Below are 16,455 nucleotides of genomic sequence, written 5' to 3'. Positions count from 1 at the left end.
GCTGACAAACGAGCTACTAATGAGAGCACACCCGCTTGGCTGAGGCCTGTCTGCAAAGCAAGGAATTGCTCAGGCTTTGATTCTGCCTGGAAATGGGCCACCCCAAAGTCCTCCCAGCCCCTGAGGATACCAGCTTCTTACCCAATGCACGAATTTGGGGAGCAGGTGATCGGAGGAGAGAAATGAAGGTTCTGTTGCCAGTAGACCAGGCTCACTGTGGTCCCAGAAAAGCCCAGCCCAGGCTGCTTTAACGATGCCTACGTGCATATTTTGCTGCTATGGGTTATCTAATGACACCAAAATGAGAGACCAAATCTCCTCTCGAAGATCTTCTCAAAGGATGATGAAAATGATTCATAACGTGCTCGCTTAACCTTAGATCCCATTTTACAGCTTACAGGTTTTGTTAATATTTTACTTACTTATTTGAAAGTGAGAGAGAGAGCACAAGCAAGGGGAGCAGCAGGCAGAGGGAGAGGAAGAAGCAGACTCCCCACTGAGCATGGAGCCCGATGCAGGACTTGATCCCAAGACCCCAAGATCATGACCTGAGCCGAAGGCAGATGCTTAACCGAATGAGCCACTCAGAAGCCCCCATTTTACAGTTTCGACATGCATCCCGATCTACAATCCTGAGAGATGGCTACAGCCCCATTGTACAAATGAGGAAACTGATCTGATCATTTCCTTGGCCACTCAATGATGGAAAGTGACAGGATTAAGATTCAAAGTGAGCCCTCCTGTTGCCTTGTTCAATTCTGCCACTTGCCCTTTTCAATGAAGGATACACTGACCCCTTTAGAACTTGAAAAAGAATTAGGCAGTCACAAATACAAAAATAATTAATTTAAATTGCACACATACATACACACATTCACACATTGTTGGGCACAGAGAAGTACCTAGCAATTTGCTAATGGAGGAGGTGGAGGAATGGTACCAGGAAAGGAGCACTGGACTGGGAGTCAACATCCCCAGTTCTTTCTAATAATAGTTCATGTGTTTGTCAACCGGACAAGCTGGTTCACTCCTGAGCCACTGGTCCCTTAGCTATAAAATAGGAAAAATGCCTGCCATATAAGCCACATGACTAACGATATAAACTCTCAAACATTATATGCGTGCAACAGAGTGTTATTAACTATTCTGAAGACGAAGAACAGCCATCTATTTTTATACCTTAAAAAATCTTAAGAAACAATGATAGTATTTATACACAGGGAGCTTATGTTAAAACTGTCCATTTAAAGTTAAAACGCCCTCTGGGTAACTAACGAGGTTTCTAGAAACCTACACAATGAGAGTGAAAGGACTCTTAGAAGACTGCTCTGATGTAAGTTCATCATTTTGTGGATAAAGAACCCAAGAGACTTCCCCAAGGTCATCGATAACTAGGGGTTATGTGTCAGCATTAAAATGCAGATTTCTTGAACTCTCAAACCAAGGCTCATTCCAAACTTTTGACAACCAGGAAGTATACTTAGAAGAACCAGAATGCACAAAGCCAGAGCTTCAGAGCTCGTCTTATAAATGCAGAGATCCTTAAACTGCCCACAGGTCTTCTGACCCCTCCTGGTCTTCATGCCATCAGAAATGAAAGGGCCACCATCTTTCTCGCAGCTAACCACCTACAAGTAATTCTGACTATCAAGTAGGGGTAATTCCCTGATCTCTTGACAGTGTCTGGGTGATCCATGAGTCTCCCTTCAAGGCACAGTAAGATGGAAAGACCTGGATCCCCAAATGACTTCGTAGAGCAGAACCATCTTTGCCAGCCTAGCCTGTTTGGACAGTTAGGTGAGACGATGGAATGTCTGTAGACCTTACAGAAACCATTTTTTAGTCTCTTTTCGGGTAATGAAGTTTTACCCTAAATTCCATAATCTTAACGTTAGAAGAGAAACTGATGGATCCTTTTCTTATATCCAGTCCATTTACCTCTCCTATTCTCAGTCTGAGGTGCGGACCTTAGATCCCATTTTACAGTTTACAGGTTTTGTTAATATTTTATTTACTTATTTGAAAGCGAGAGAGAGAGCAGAAGCAAGGGGAGCAGCAGGCAGAGGGAGAGGGAGAAGCAGACATGGCCCATAGTTGAGAACAAACCACATATGTGACCCAGGAACATCACCAAGGAAGTACCTTCATTCTTGATGCTAAAGAATAAAGCCATCTTAACCAACCTTCAGGTTATATTCCCCTCAACTCTTCTAAACTGACAAGAAAAACAGCTCAAATGACCACTTCATAAGCAACCAAAATTATAGGCAGAAAGTCTGACTAAACTTTCACGGTGGGAATTCTTACCCAATGGACCACCAGAGAAAAACATCTTACTAAGACAATTCGATGTTTGAACTGAGGTGACTAGACAAGACAAGACATTCTTTGAAGTCACTCCCAGCACAGAGTCTATAATATCTAGAAATTTATAAACCATTTCATTAGAATGAAAAAGGAGGTAACTCGAAGAAATAAGAACGTTCTTTAAAGATGAAAATGGGGTTGCCTTGGTAGCTCAGTGGGTTAACCCTCTGCCTTTGGCTCAGTTCATCAGGCCCCGCATCAGGCTCTCTGCTCAGCAGGGAGCCTGCTTCCCTGTCTCTCTCTGCCTGCCTCTCTGCCTACTTGTGATCTCTCTCTCTGTCAAATAAATAAATAAAATCTTTTTTAAAAAATGGGAAATGTTTGTTCTAGATAGAAAACACATAGCCTGAAATGATGCATGTGGGCACACGCACACACAAGTACACACACACACACACACACACACACACACACACTAGCCCGATCCAAGTCATGGTCAAAAATAGCTGTAAATGTTTACAAACGATGTTCCAAGATTATTATTTTTGTCCTGGACACATGAGTATTTAATCGGTATAACAAAGAGGATCCAGTAAATGAACACTTCCAACTCCGAGTTTCCACAAAAACTTGAATTTGAAGGAATTGGGTCAGGCTGAGCCTTCTTTGTGCACACCAGTATAAAACCAAATGTAATCACTGAAACAATCACAAAAGAAGCAGCACCAATATAAACAGTCCTCAAAAGGAAGCATTCAAGTGTTCTAGATGAAGTGTGCCCCCAACAATGCAAAACGAGGACAACGTGCCTCTCAGAGGGCCCTGAAAAGACCACCCACCCCCTCCCAACCTCCCCCACCCTTACACTCCCTAACCACCCTGAAGTAAAAAGGGGAAGACTACAATGTTGTAGAGGACAGAAACTAGTGAGAGAGATTTAAGACAGAAGTAAAAAAGAAACGCCGAGGACCTAGGCCATTCCTAGGACCTAGGACATTTCTTATTGGCTGCCAAATTCACTTCACAGTCAACAACAGATGTGTATCAGGCACACTGTTTCTGCAGACACTGGGTGAATGAGACGGATAAGACCCATGTCTTCATACAACTATCCACAGTGGGGAGACAGACAGCAAGTAGAAAATGAACAACACATAGGCTAATTACAAGCCAAATTTGTGAAGCCAAAAGTCAGTGCTGGGACGTGTTGAGAAGCAGGGATGATGGGCCACTCTCATTGGATGTTGACCAAGACTCAAATGATCTGTTGCTATACCCAGAACTCTTTGTCATTGTACAATTCTTATCAACTAATTTATCTTCTTTATAAACTGATGTTAATTAGCATTTCAAAACAATCTCTACTTGATTCTATATGCTTCTTGATTCTAAATACTTCTAAATACGTAATTCATAACAGTCAAAATACAGAAGCCCATGTGTCCGACAGGTTTATAACTGACGCTAACATAGAAATAGGGCAGAATGCCTTTCAGGCAAGCATGTGGACTCCTTATACAAGGAAACATAATATTTACTGATATGGACGTGATGAATGTAATGTTTAAACAGAAAAAGCAGTGCACAACATGGTACATACAAACTGGCTGTAGCTTTGATAGAGTTGTACCTATGCTTATCAACAAAGCTGAGAAATAAATCCAAAGGCATAATAATAAAGATACATCTCTACTAAGGTCATTTTCATTTATAGCTGTTTGAGCTCACCTAACGAATCTGTGAGGTATATTTCCAAAAGAAAACGTTAGAGAGACAAATGTCTTAAAAGGTCCACCTTCTAAATACCCACCCAGAACACACGCTTTGATTCTTCTCACCACTGGGAATCTTAAAAGGACAAAGAACATTAGGGATTTTCTGATTTTAATTTAAATACTTGAGGTTTGTATTCCTGAGCATTTTAATATTGACCCAATGGAAAAATCAGGACAAAAATGATTCCTATAGCCAAATATTAGTATAAACACTGGACCCCATCCAACATTTTTCTAGACAGTTGTTGCAAAAGAGACCTCAGCCACTCATAACACATGCCATAAAACTCATCCAGAGCCTCATTTTCTCCTACCCTGCCATCTCATAGATTAAAATGCTGCACCAGTAATTTACTCCTGCCAGAAATATTAAATGATGGACTTCTAAAATGTTACCTAAATTGTCTTGTAGGCCTGAAAACACTTTAGTTTTTCAAGACCATCACCACAGTACCAGGATGCATTACTCCAACTGTATTCTACTGTGGACTTCTCCCTGCTTTTAAGAATTTAGCTAGTTTTGTATTTATTACCCACCACCCAGCAAACAGTGGTCTGTTTAAGATGAACTGTTAAGCATATACACAAAATGGTTCTAGAAAATTATTTAACCCTATTCAAAATGGGTGGGAGAAAAATCAAAAGAGATATTATATATATGTTATATAGATGTCACATAGAATTCATTATATGTATTTCAAATTGCAATTGTCAGACCTACTTCATCTTTGAAAGTTGGCAATTCCATTGGCAATTGTCTATTTTTTATAGCATTCCCTAAATCCAAAGGACATAACAAACAAAAACAAAAATAAACAAACAAACAAAATGAATATTGGGAATGTACTAAATGCCACTGAATTGTGAACTTTAAAATGGGTTAACTTTATAGTATGTTAAAAATATATCAATATCAAAAAAATCAATGACTTAAAAAAGGATAAAGTTACCAATACAGGTCTTTATTACCATGAAAATATGGTAGATCTGTGATAAAGAGAGTCTAAGTCATGAAACTCTGAGGTTGTCCAACCAAAGCATGATGACAATAAAAAATTATGTATTCATGATTTAATAACTGAGATTTACTTCAAAAGACTATTCAGGGAAAAAGAACATGGGAGCACAGGAATGGGCAGGGGTCCAGCTGAACAAGGCTGGCTGAGTCAGGAGTTGCTGAAGCTGGTGATCAGTGTAGGAAGTTCACTTAATTATTCCCTCTGCTTTAGTGAATGTTTAAAAATGTCCATAGCAGGGGCACCCGAGTGGCTCAATGGGTTAAAGCCTCTGCCTTCGGCTCAGGTCATGATCCCAGGGTCCTAGGATCGGGCCCCACATTGGGCTCTCTGCTCAGTGGGGAGCCTGCTTCCCACCCCCTCTCTCTGCCTGCCTCTCTGCCTACTTGTGATCTCTCTCTCTCTCTCTCTGTCAAATAAATAAATAAATAAATCTTTTTTTTTTTAAATGTCCATAGCAAACCAATTTTTAAAATTACATCTTTACAAGAGATCTAAGCCTGGAACTAGAAACACATTGGGTACATAAGAAGCTTAAGAAGAATCAGAAAACTGACAGAACTATCATCTCGCTTTATGGTTACGAGAAGGTCTGACTTTTAATGGTATCCCTTGTGAGCTTCTTTTTTCAATGAACAAGAAAGCTTCGGTTTTTCTTCAGTGGTTGATTCCAACAGACTTCTCACATAGCACATTTTACAAAGGGTAACAATTTATGAGATCAGTACATACCAGAAGTATCATAGGCCGTTTCCAAGTTGTTAATCCTATGATTCCAGAGAGTATCACCTAGAAGGATAAACAGTATCATAAATCTAGAAAAGGGACCAATTCCAATAAACTAATCCTAGTCTCTAAAGTTGTGTTTTGTTTTTTGTTTTTCAAAAAAACCTGAAATTTCAAAGCCTTCTAATTCTAACATTTAATGTTCCTACTGCTTACATGAGCCCTGGTAGACCACTTTGGACTCTCCTTCCCTCCAAGGCCCCCAGAGCTTTTTTATTGACTGTGCATGGTTTTTCTCAAGGTCAATTAAGAACACGCAAAGACAGGGTGCCTGGGTGGTTCAGTTGAGCATCTGCCTTGGGCTGGGGTCATGATCTTGGGGTCCTGGGCTCGAGCCCTGCTTTGGGCTCCCTGCTCAGCAGGGAGTCGGCTTGCCCCTCTGTACCTCCCCCTGCTCGTGCTCTCTCTCAAATAAATAAATAAAATCTTAAAAAAACAAAACAAAACACACAGAGAGAACAGTCTATCCTTCCAGTTAGTGAAGGGATCAGTTTTGTTGATCCAAGCTCCCTGCCCCAGAGCACCGAACCTGTTGCCTTGTCAACCTCGTATGACACATGCATGGCTGCAACCCTGCCTTCGTTAGGTGGGTCCCCATCCTCTGTGGGACAAGTGAACTCCCTGAAGTGGCACTCAAGGTCTCTCAGAATCTTCCTCTGCCCGCTTCTCAAGCCTGGTTTCTATGCACCCCTGCCCCTCCCCCGCCCCCTCTACCTCCCAGGCACACCTGTCCCCCACCAGGCTGGCCAGGCTTTAGACACCACAGGGCTCTATGCTTCTCTTGGCTGTGGTGTCTTCTCCCAGCTCCCCTCGTGGCTGCCTGAGATCTACATGCATCTTGCAAGATCCTGACTAGCAGTCACCTCCTCTGAGAAGCCTTCATGGATCCCACCACCCCACACTCCTGGCACACTCCGGGAAGCCCTCCACACAATGTTCCCCCCAAAATGCTCTCTGTCCTAATAACCTGAGAGGTGCATCTCTGCCTCGCCCGCCGACTGTCAACTCCTACTTTGTCTCCCAATCCTTGCCTCCCATCCTGGCACAGTCACCTGACTGGCAACCGATGACTGTTCCTGAGCCTTTATTCCACAAGGAGGGGAGGGATTACAGCGAGAAAAGTCTCACATTGCAAAATGACACTTTGATAAACAACAATCTAAAATCCTTGGTAAAGAAGAATCGACATTTGGCCAAAACGTAAACTGGAAATCACCGCCGGCCCTCTGGATAACCCAGTTCACTAAGCCCAGCGGAAAGAACAAAGTGATTCTTCAGCTCAGGGACGTGGTCCTGTCCCTGGAGCACATTTTCCCTCAGGGAACGGTGTGCTCGCATCTGCTTAGTGCTATCAGAAGGGTTTTCCTTTACGCACTTCTTACCAAAATCCTTCATATGTACGGTTCACGATTATTGTTTATCAGCTACACATCAACAGGGATTTTAGTGTTACTTTAGATTCCAAGCTCACAGGCCTGCTACCATGCCCTCCCTTCTGCATTTACTGGCTGACAGTCCACCTTGCCACAGTGTCAAACCAGCAGAGGACACGTCTACCCCCTTATATCAAGGGCCAGAAACCGCATACAGGCAGATAGGCAACCGATCCTTGCATCCTGGGGATGTTTAAACATACTCTCAGCTGCCTGGCCACCAGGCGCTAGATCTTCGCAAACCTCTTACATTCAGTAGCTCCTTCTGCACGCTGAACGAGAGCTGCCCGGAGACACGCAGGGCTCGGGTCTGCCTGTGGCCGCAGCTCCTTTACAGACTGGAACGTGACATCCAGGAGACCATGGGGTCCACGTTCCCCACCTGGCTTCTGAATAAGTATGCACCCTGGGCCAAGTCAGCTCACTTTTCTGGTCCTCACTCTCGTTTTGTTAGAGATGTGGTGAAGCGGAGGAAACCCTCTCCTGGTCTCTTCTAACTCAAAAGTTTCCCCTGCTGTGACTTTAGCGATTCTTCCAGATTCCCCACAATCCAGTGCTGGCTCCCCCTGCAGGCACAGACACTCCAGTGTGTGAGTGCGTGTGTGTGTGTGTGTGTGTGTGTGTGTGTGTATGCACGCTCACTCCCTGCCTGCCCGCCCTGCGGCTTACTGGACTCAGCTGAGGAGATGCAACTATTTTTGTAAAAACATAACTGAAACAGTTGACTGCCCTTGAAGGAAACACAAATGCCCACTTCACTAAAGTATAAAAATGATGTGAATGACCAGTTAGGGTTTGCCATTTAAACCACCTGCCTCCCTTAATACAGAGCCCTGTGGTTCAGCTTTTGGAACACATTTTTTTGCCCATTAAATCAACATTATCTTAAAAATGAGGTGCCCAGCCCGGCCTATAAATTCCCATAAAAAAGTAGTGAGAGGGACGCCTGGGTGGCTCAGTTGGTTAAGCGGCTGCCTTCGGCTCAGGTCATGATCCCGGCGTCCTGGGATCGAGTCCCACATCGGGCTCCTTGCTCGGCAGGGAGCCTGCTTCTCCCTCTGCCTCTGTCTGCCTGTGCTCGCTCGCTCTCTCTCCCTCTGTCTCTGACAAATAAATAAATAAAATCTTTAAAAAAAAAAAAAAAAAGGTAGTGAGAGACCTCAGCTCTACTCTCCACCTCCCCCATCAGCCACACGATCGCCCCCCTCACCCACATGAACAATTTGGTGTATTTTCTATTTTACATGTATAGATTTTTCTTTAAATTCTTATTACTAGAAAAACATGTGTATGTGTACATAGGCACATGCACAGAGGTGAACTTTTATAAAAAAATGGATCATAGAAGATACTTTTCCTCCTCTTCTTTTTCTTTCTCAATAAATATCTCAAGGGAATGTTTTCATGTCCACTGGAATAGCTCTCATTCATTTCTGTTTAATGGCTACATGACATTCCTTTGTACGGTTTGCCCAATGCATTCAATCATTTTCATGCTCATTGATAAGCATTCTATTTCCAGGTTTTTGCCCTCACAATGAATGCTAGGGTAACTACCCATGGCCAAATAATGCTAAAAAACAAGTGCTTTTTATTTCTGTTGGATAAAATCCCAGTAATAGGGTTGCTAAGGTGAGAGGGGTTAAAAAAAAAAAAAATATATATATATATATATATATATTCATTTATCTAGTAGATCATGACAGATACAATAGTCATTTAAAATCAAGGGTCTCTGGGACACCTGGGTGGCTCAGTCAGTTAAGTGGCTGCCTTCGGCTCAGGTCATGATGCCAGGGTCCTGGCGTTGAGTCCTGCATCTGGCTCCCTGCTCAGTGGGGAGCCTGCTTCTCCCTCTGCCTGATGCTCCCCCTGCTTGTTCTCTTGCTCTCTCTCTCTCTCTCTAGCAAATAAATAAAGTCTTAAAAAATAATAATAAAATAAAATCAAGGGTCTCTGGGATAAAGGGACTAAGCTATCTTTATTATTTTTTGAGAGGGGTTTTGCATATATGAACAATAAACTAAACTTAAAACATAATTTTTAAAATATGTACAAGAAGTATTTGACAAATACTAAATATCAATAATCTCAAAATACATATGAACTTAAAGAAACTTAAGACCCAGTAGGGAGAAATAAAACCTTATTAAGCATTATTAAATGAAGACTCAAATCAACATATACCATGTTCATGGATTGTAAGACAAACTATTTCAAGGTAATAAATACATTTGCATTTGAATTGTTTTATAGATTCAGCACACGCTCACATTAAATCCCAACAGGATTTCTGGAAACCACCCTTCTTTACAGGGATTTAAGAAATTACATTCCAGTTGCAAGTGGGACTTATAGTCACAGCCACCTCGGTCCTAAACCTGGCAACAAAGTCATATACCTACTTCTACTCAACTTCTCCCATTCTTCAAGCCCAATTAAAACCTATGACATTTATGGGATCCTGTGAGAGGTGAGGGAGAGACTGATCAGTTAGAATCTGCTGGAATGTGGAAGAGAAGAGCTACAGCTGGGGATGATTTTTTAAGAGCTCAAGACTTAGGAAATAGATGCTCCCATTTCATCTGGGCCAGGGGGAATTCATAAATGGCAAGAAGGGTCAGAGAAAGGAGAGAAGGAGCCAGAGGATTCAATACCTCCATCTCCCTCAGTAGCAGCAATAGCTGGAGCTGCATCAGAAGGGACAGGAAGGTCCCTTAATGCTGGCCCTCCACAGTACCCATTACACCACAACGGTGTTACTTGTTTGATTGTGTTTTACACTCACTGGTAATCCCATGAGGGCTTGGATCTGTGAGTATTCGAGGCTCCCAGAGTCACTCAGTTAGTTATGGCCAAAGTCAACAAATGAATGAATGGACGGTGAATAAATGAATGAAGATCAGAAATGGGGGGGTGAATCTGCTCGAAGATGACTATTTCAGCCTAAATATATTTTCCACTCTTGTGCTTCCTAAAAGAGTTTACCAACAGCAGAAAGCAACCTCATCAGCATTCCTTCCACCCAGTACTAGATGAAACTTGCCCTGAATGAAGAGACAAGCACCTATTTTCTCACGCTGAATTATCTCTATATTATTATAATGAGATTTATTATAATTTTGGTTTCACTCACTTGTAACCCATTCCTCATAGCTTATAGGAAAAAGCAGAGGACTTTCTTTTTTCAAAGATATTGCAAAGAAGGATTCCAAGATACTTTACACAAGAATCGTTGTTACCCACCATATGTGGTTAATGTGCCTTAATTTCCCAACTTAAAAATCCAATCATTAAGAACAAAAGCTTATTATTTTACTGCCCTATTTTTCCTTTGCTATCCATGAACATGCCTTAGGGCAAAAATGTTCTGGACTGTTTGCCAAAAGTTGCTATATCTGAACAGAGAGATAAAAAGACCCAAGCTGTAAATGTACCATGTCCACCTTATGAATTAAGCACACAATAGTCAAACCTCTCCACAATCAATCTTGACTTACAGCTTTTACACTCGCAATTTAAAAAAATGTGTGTGTGCAATTGTATGTATTGGTGTATATCATGCTTCCCTATCTGTCCAGCATGATTCATTGAAAAGACTGAGAAAGTGGCCACCTGGATATTTTTAACGTATACATGATGGTTACTAGAATGTCCCAGAGAAAATTGGCCTTTTCACTTTACTTGGATTACATATTGCCTTGATATTTAAAAAACACTGATAGACGTTCAGCTATATGCCAGGCCTGGTACTAGAGCCCAGCAGCAAGTGTTTCTATATGTTGTCTAATTACACCCTCACCAAATCAGTTCTGAGGCAAGAATCAATGCACCCATTTTATAGACAGGTAAATGAAGCTGAGAGGCTCAAAGACTTACTCAAGAATTTATCAGTGTCACTCTGCTGCCACGCAAAATAAAGGATCAAAGAACATCAATAAAATCATCACCAAAGTTATTTTATTTTAAATAAATGGCCCATAAATATTGAAGTAGCATTTGGTGATCATGATAGAAAAAAATGTATTTATTGTTGTTCAACTGGTAAAGACTTCAGAATTTTTGAGTTAGTTTCTCCTTTGAACCATTCATTCTTTTTTTATATTTCATCACTGCAGTTTTTTAAAAAAAAGTCTTATCTGAAGGTTCACCAATGTCTGTCTCTTTATAAGGAACCAGAATCTTGACAAAGAATTACAGACTCAAATGGGGTGGGGGACGGGGACCATGAGTTTAGGTCAGTGACTCAAACAGAGATGTATGCAGATAATATTAAGGATGTCAAGGCTCCCAGAAAAGAGCAAAATTTAATAATAACCAATTCTCTACCATTCGCCTAAAATATCTCCCAAGGACATGTCATCAGAATTAGGAATTTTGGTTTTTGAAGGAGAAGACACAAACCAATGCAATCTTCTACTCTTTCAATAATCCAGTGTAGTGTGGTAGTAACTAAATGTGTCCCCAAATCAAAAATCAGGACACCACGACCTGAACATGGTCTTGAAGATTTTTCTCCTGCCACCCACCTGGGGTCAAACGTCGGGATGCATTTAAAAGTGATAATCTCTTAGTTTCATGCCCTTCAGGAATAATAGTAGACTGAGTCATTACCCAATACCAGGAAGAAAATAAATGATCACAGAATGCTCAAAAACAATGAGTATGTTTAAAAACACTCCCTTCAAACTACTGACGATGTGAATGTAAAGTATATGGAAAAAGACTCTTAATAGGACTTGTCAATTCTGAAAGATTTGCCAATTTAATAGTGAGAGCAGAGGAATGCACATCATGGTCATTCAGAGTTTGGAGATGAAGATATCCTTCCACTGTGTTCCATCAGGGGTCCAAAGTAACCTTAGACAAGCTGGCTCTACCACTCGACTACCTAGTTTCATATGCCAGCAACACTTCTGAGGGAGACATAAAACATCCCGTTTCCATATGGTGGAATCTCATTAGGCAATGAAGGAACAAAGTGAGCTGTAAGCACGTGCCATAATCTGAACGGACCTTGCAAATTATGCTAAGTGAAAGGAGCCAGTCACAAAGGACCACATACTGGATGATTCTGTCCATATGAAACGTCCAGAATAATCCATAGAACCAGAAAGTAAAATAATCAGTAGTTGCCTAGGGCTAAAGGGGTCAAGGGGGAAATGAGGGGTGGGGGTGACTGCTAAGAGGTACAGGGTTTCTTTTTGAGATAACAACTTTCTAGAATTGGTTATGGCGATGCTTGCCCATCTCCATGAGTTCACCAAAAATCGTTGAATCGCATGCGTTAAATAGGTGAATTGTATGGAATGTGAATTATATCTCAATAAAACTGCTATATATATATTTTTCAAAAAACCCTGCTGTCCTCAAGTCATAATTTTTAAGCTTTTTTCATAAAAACCTCAATTTAGCTATCTTTATATTAGTACATTACAATGTGTTCTTGAGTCCTTTCTTTGTCTATTAAGCTGCTTTCTTTTAGAAATCCAAACTGAAATATTTCAGGGCTGAAATTATGATACCAGGGATTTGCCTTAAAATAATCTAGTACCAAAAAAAAAATCATCATCATCATCATCATCATCTAGTACCACTAGCCTGGATGGCTCAGTGGGTTAAGCTACTGTCTTCAGCTCAGGTCATGATCTTAGGGTCCTGGGATCGAGCCCTGCCCTGCATCGGGCTCTCTGCTCCGCGGGGTGCCTGCTTCTTTCTCGGCCTCTGCCTGCCTCTTTACCTGCTTGTGCTCTCTCTCCCTCTGACAAATAAACAAATAAAATCTTTAAAAAATAATAATCCAGTAGGGGAGTGGGTGTGGGTGACCAGCAGTCATGGGTTGATTAACTGCTAAAACTGGATGATGGGTAAATAGGGGTTCATTATACTATTCTTTCTACATTTGGTGAGATTTAAAATTTTCATAAGAAGAGTTGGGGTGGGGGGGGGCTCTTAAGACCTGCCTGGTCACTTCAATGCTGTCTCCTTATTCTGTTTATATTTTCTTTCTGTTTAGATTTTCTTTTCAAAATGATACACATATTGAACTACTTACAGATGAAATGGTGTGATATCTGAGATTTGCTTCAAAATAACGTGGGAAGTTAATGCAACAAATGGCCTAGGGATCATCATGGAGCTCATTCCTACCCCCCTTAAAACACTCATCCTTCTGATACTATCAGAACACACAGAGCCAGCAGCAAAGCCGGCCAGAGGCAGAGATGAAACAGTTGTTGGAGCCCGGTGAGAGGCACAGGAGGGTTCACTGAGCAATGTTTGAGTAAATTTAAAATTTCCCATAATGCAGGGGTGCCTGGGTGGCTCAGTTGTTAAGCACCTGCCATCAGCTCAGGTCATGATCCCAGGGTCATGGTGTTGAGCCCCACATTAGGCTCCCTGCTCAGCGGGAAGCCTGCTTCTCCTTCTCCCACTCCCCCTGCTTGTGTTCCCTCTCTCTCTATCTCTGTCAAAGAAATAAACAAAATCTTAAAAAAAAAAAAAATTCCCATAATGCAAAGTTAATAACACACAAACATAAAGTCTCTCTCATGTATATAAATTCAAAAGGTACACGTTACTGGTGAAACTTTTTTCCTAAAACGCCATGGTCATGGTGGCTAATGCCATGCTCAAATACTACCCAGTCTTTCTGGACACGCAGTTTCTGCTGGTTCTACAGACACTTTGTAAATTCTGCGGTCAACCTCAGAAACAGGTCACCAAAAAATAAGCATAATGAACAATTGCAGGTTTGCATGTAGAGCTGAGGGGTGGGGTGTGGAAAACAAGCTGACAGAAAAGAAAGTTCCAAGTGACTGATCTTTCCCTGCTCTGTTTTGCTGGGTCCTAGATAACAAGGACACGCCCAGCCAGCAGGTCCAGGAAGAGCCGTTTTTATTTTGTTTGTTTATTTATTAGCTATATGTACTTCATCAAATCCAACTGTGGCTTGACTGACATCGAAGGGCATTCACCTCTGAAGTAATTCACAGTAGTACACTGATTTGGGGGTTTGATTTCAGAAGAGAAAAAAAAAATAGGTTTAAATCCTCCTAAACTAGCTATCTTTGAGAGGACAAGAGATTACGGTTTGTTTGTTTTTTTAAAGATTTTATTTATTTATTTGACAGACAGAGATCACAAGTAGGCAGAGAGGCAGGCAGAGAGAGAGAGAGATGGGGAAGCAGGCTCCCCACTGCACAGAGAGCCCGATGCGGGGCCGGATCCCAGGACCTTGAGATCATGACCTGAGCTGAAGGCAGAGGCTTTAACCCACTGAGCCACCCAGGCGCCCCAAGATTACGGTTTTTATAAAGGGAAAAATCCCTACAAGTGTATGCAAGATTCACTTCTGGTCCACGGCATTTAGGGCAATGAAATGCATCCACCATTTGGCTGAATTTAGTCTGACGAGTGGACTAGGGAGCATAATGAATCTAATCCTGACCCTGTTGTTTTAAAGAAACGCCAGGAGACCATGGGGAGAGCCCAGTGGCGGGGCCAAGAGGGAGGGATTCCTAGAGCACGATGAACAGACCGTGAACTCCACAGCAAGGGCCCAACCAGTGTCCAAGCATTTCGAAAGGAGAGCAGACTGACATCCATTTAGGTATAAAATGTCAGGCCGGGCTCACTGCACTTAATGTTCTTGATGTTCTTATTCAAACAACTACTTTGGGTGCGATTAGTTCTCCCTATGGTCTTAAAATTTGCTCTTGAATCTGGGTATGCATGGACCCACAAAAGGACTATTTTATGTTTATTCGGCACATACATTCATTACGGATCTTCTTCAAGCTTTCAGATTTAGTTACTTCATAAAAAGTTCCTTTACTTTCAAACACCCATCTTCCACAATCATACCACAAAAACGTCTTTCCAAGTCTCTCAATCCCCAGCAAACCTCAAGAGGTTGGATGCCTTAGATGCTAGGACATTTTAGGAGTGAGGGGTGAGGAGCCACCTGGAGTCCACAGACACTGAAGGCAGCAGCCTTCCCCAGAGGCTGGGCCCTTTTTGCCCCAGAGCAACCTCCCCCCTGAGAAGAAGCAGGGCCCGGTTGCGGCAGGTGGGTAGGTGGGTAGACATCTCCAGGGAGCTGCCCCCTGCCCCGGAGGCTTTGGGGGAGCTGACGCATAAGGACACTTTGAGTTCTTGAGAATTAAATTCTGCACAGCAGCCCGCCTGGCTCCAATAATCCAGTGGCTGTTTAGGGCCCTCCTTTAATGACCAGGTACCAGCGTGGTGTGCACACACCCTGTCATTACCTCCTGAACTTGTCCCCAGCTAGAGTGGAGCCATCCTACGCCATACATTTCACATTTCTGTGTGCCTTGAAGTGGAATAAAATAAATGGCATGCCCCAGTCAGGTTGTCACTTCAATCATCCCACAAATACACCTGCTATGCGCCAGGCACTGTGGATACCTCCGTGGACAAAACAGATCAAATGCCCGTCCTCCCCCCGCAGGTGTTTCCGGAGAAGTGAATACTCAACGGCCCGAAGTTGAATCATTTTTCTCCTACTTTCCTACCACCCACCCCCATTCTTCCAGCCTCCCAGAGCGGGAAATCTATTTGAGCCTACTAACTTGACAGAACAACAAAATCCTTCAGCCTGCGAAGAGCAGACACGGTCCAGGTGCACCCATTTCATGCCTGAACTACTCTCTCTTTGAGCCTTTTTTTCCCCCACCAGCCTCAATGTCTCCAAAAACTTCAACTGGCTTAAGGGGCTGTGCTCCCCAACTTCAGCCCTGGGGGGGGGGCCGCAATGCGGGGGCCGTGGAGGCGACCCCCAGAGGCCCCCTCCCGCGAAGGGCCGGGTCCAGGCGGGCGGGAGGCGCGCGCGGCACTCACCGAGGAGCCGGCCCAGAACGGACACGAGTTCTTCACCTGAGGGGAGCTGCTCAGCGACAGCGCCCCGAAGCTCAGCGCCACCATGCAGCAGCCCAGGATCAGCTGCAGCAGCCCGAGCGACAGCAGCGGGCGAGCGGGCAGCAGCGCCGAGCCCGGGGCGGCGGCGGCGGCGGCGGCGGCCCGGCGGGAGGAGAGCGCGGGCGGCCCGGCCAGCACCCCGGCGGCGGCGGCGGTGGCGGCGCAGCGAGGCCGCACGGGGGGCGGCAGGGCGGCCCG

General features: G+C 43.2%; 1 protein-coding gene across 1 annotated transcript in view; it reads right to left on the bottom strand.

Annotated features, from left to right (window-relative positions):
• FAM189A2 (family with sequence similarity 189 member A2) overlaps positions 1-16,360 on the bottom strand; it is a 61,291-nt gene extending 44,931 nt beyond the window's left edge. Inside the window, exons 1-2 of the mRNA XM_032866579.1 lie at positions 16,180-16,360; positions 5,831-5,887 (exon numbers count right to left, since the gene is read on the bottom strand). Of these exons, the coding sequence (XP_032722470.1) occupies positions 5,831-5,887; positions 16,180-16,263 (141 nt within the window). The 5' untranslated portion in view covers positions 16,264-16,360. The remainder of the gene's footprint in view (positions 1-5,830; positions 5,888-16,179) is intronic.
• Between the last annotated feature and the right edge of the window lie 95 nt (positions 16,361-16,455).

The sequence above is a fragment of the Lontra canadensis genome, unplaced genomic scaffold, assembly GCF_010015895.1.
Source record: "Lontra canadensis isolate GAN:19392208 unplaced genomic scaffold, GSC_riverotter_1.0 scaffold31, whole genome shotgun sequence".
In the NCBI taxonomy this organism is placed as follows: domain Eukaryota; kingdom Metazoa; phylum Chordata; class Mammalia; order Carnivora; family Mustelidae; genus Lontra; species Lontra canadensis.
Note: the sequence above shows the minus strand (reverse complement) of the source record. Positions and strands in the feature narration are given on the sequence as shown.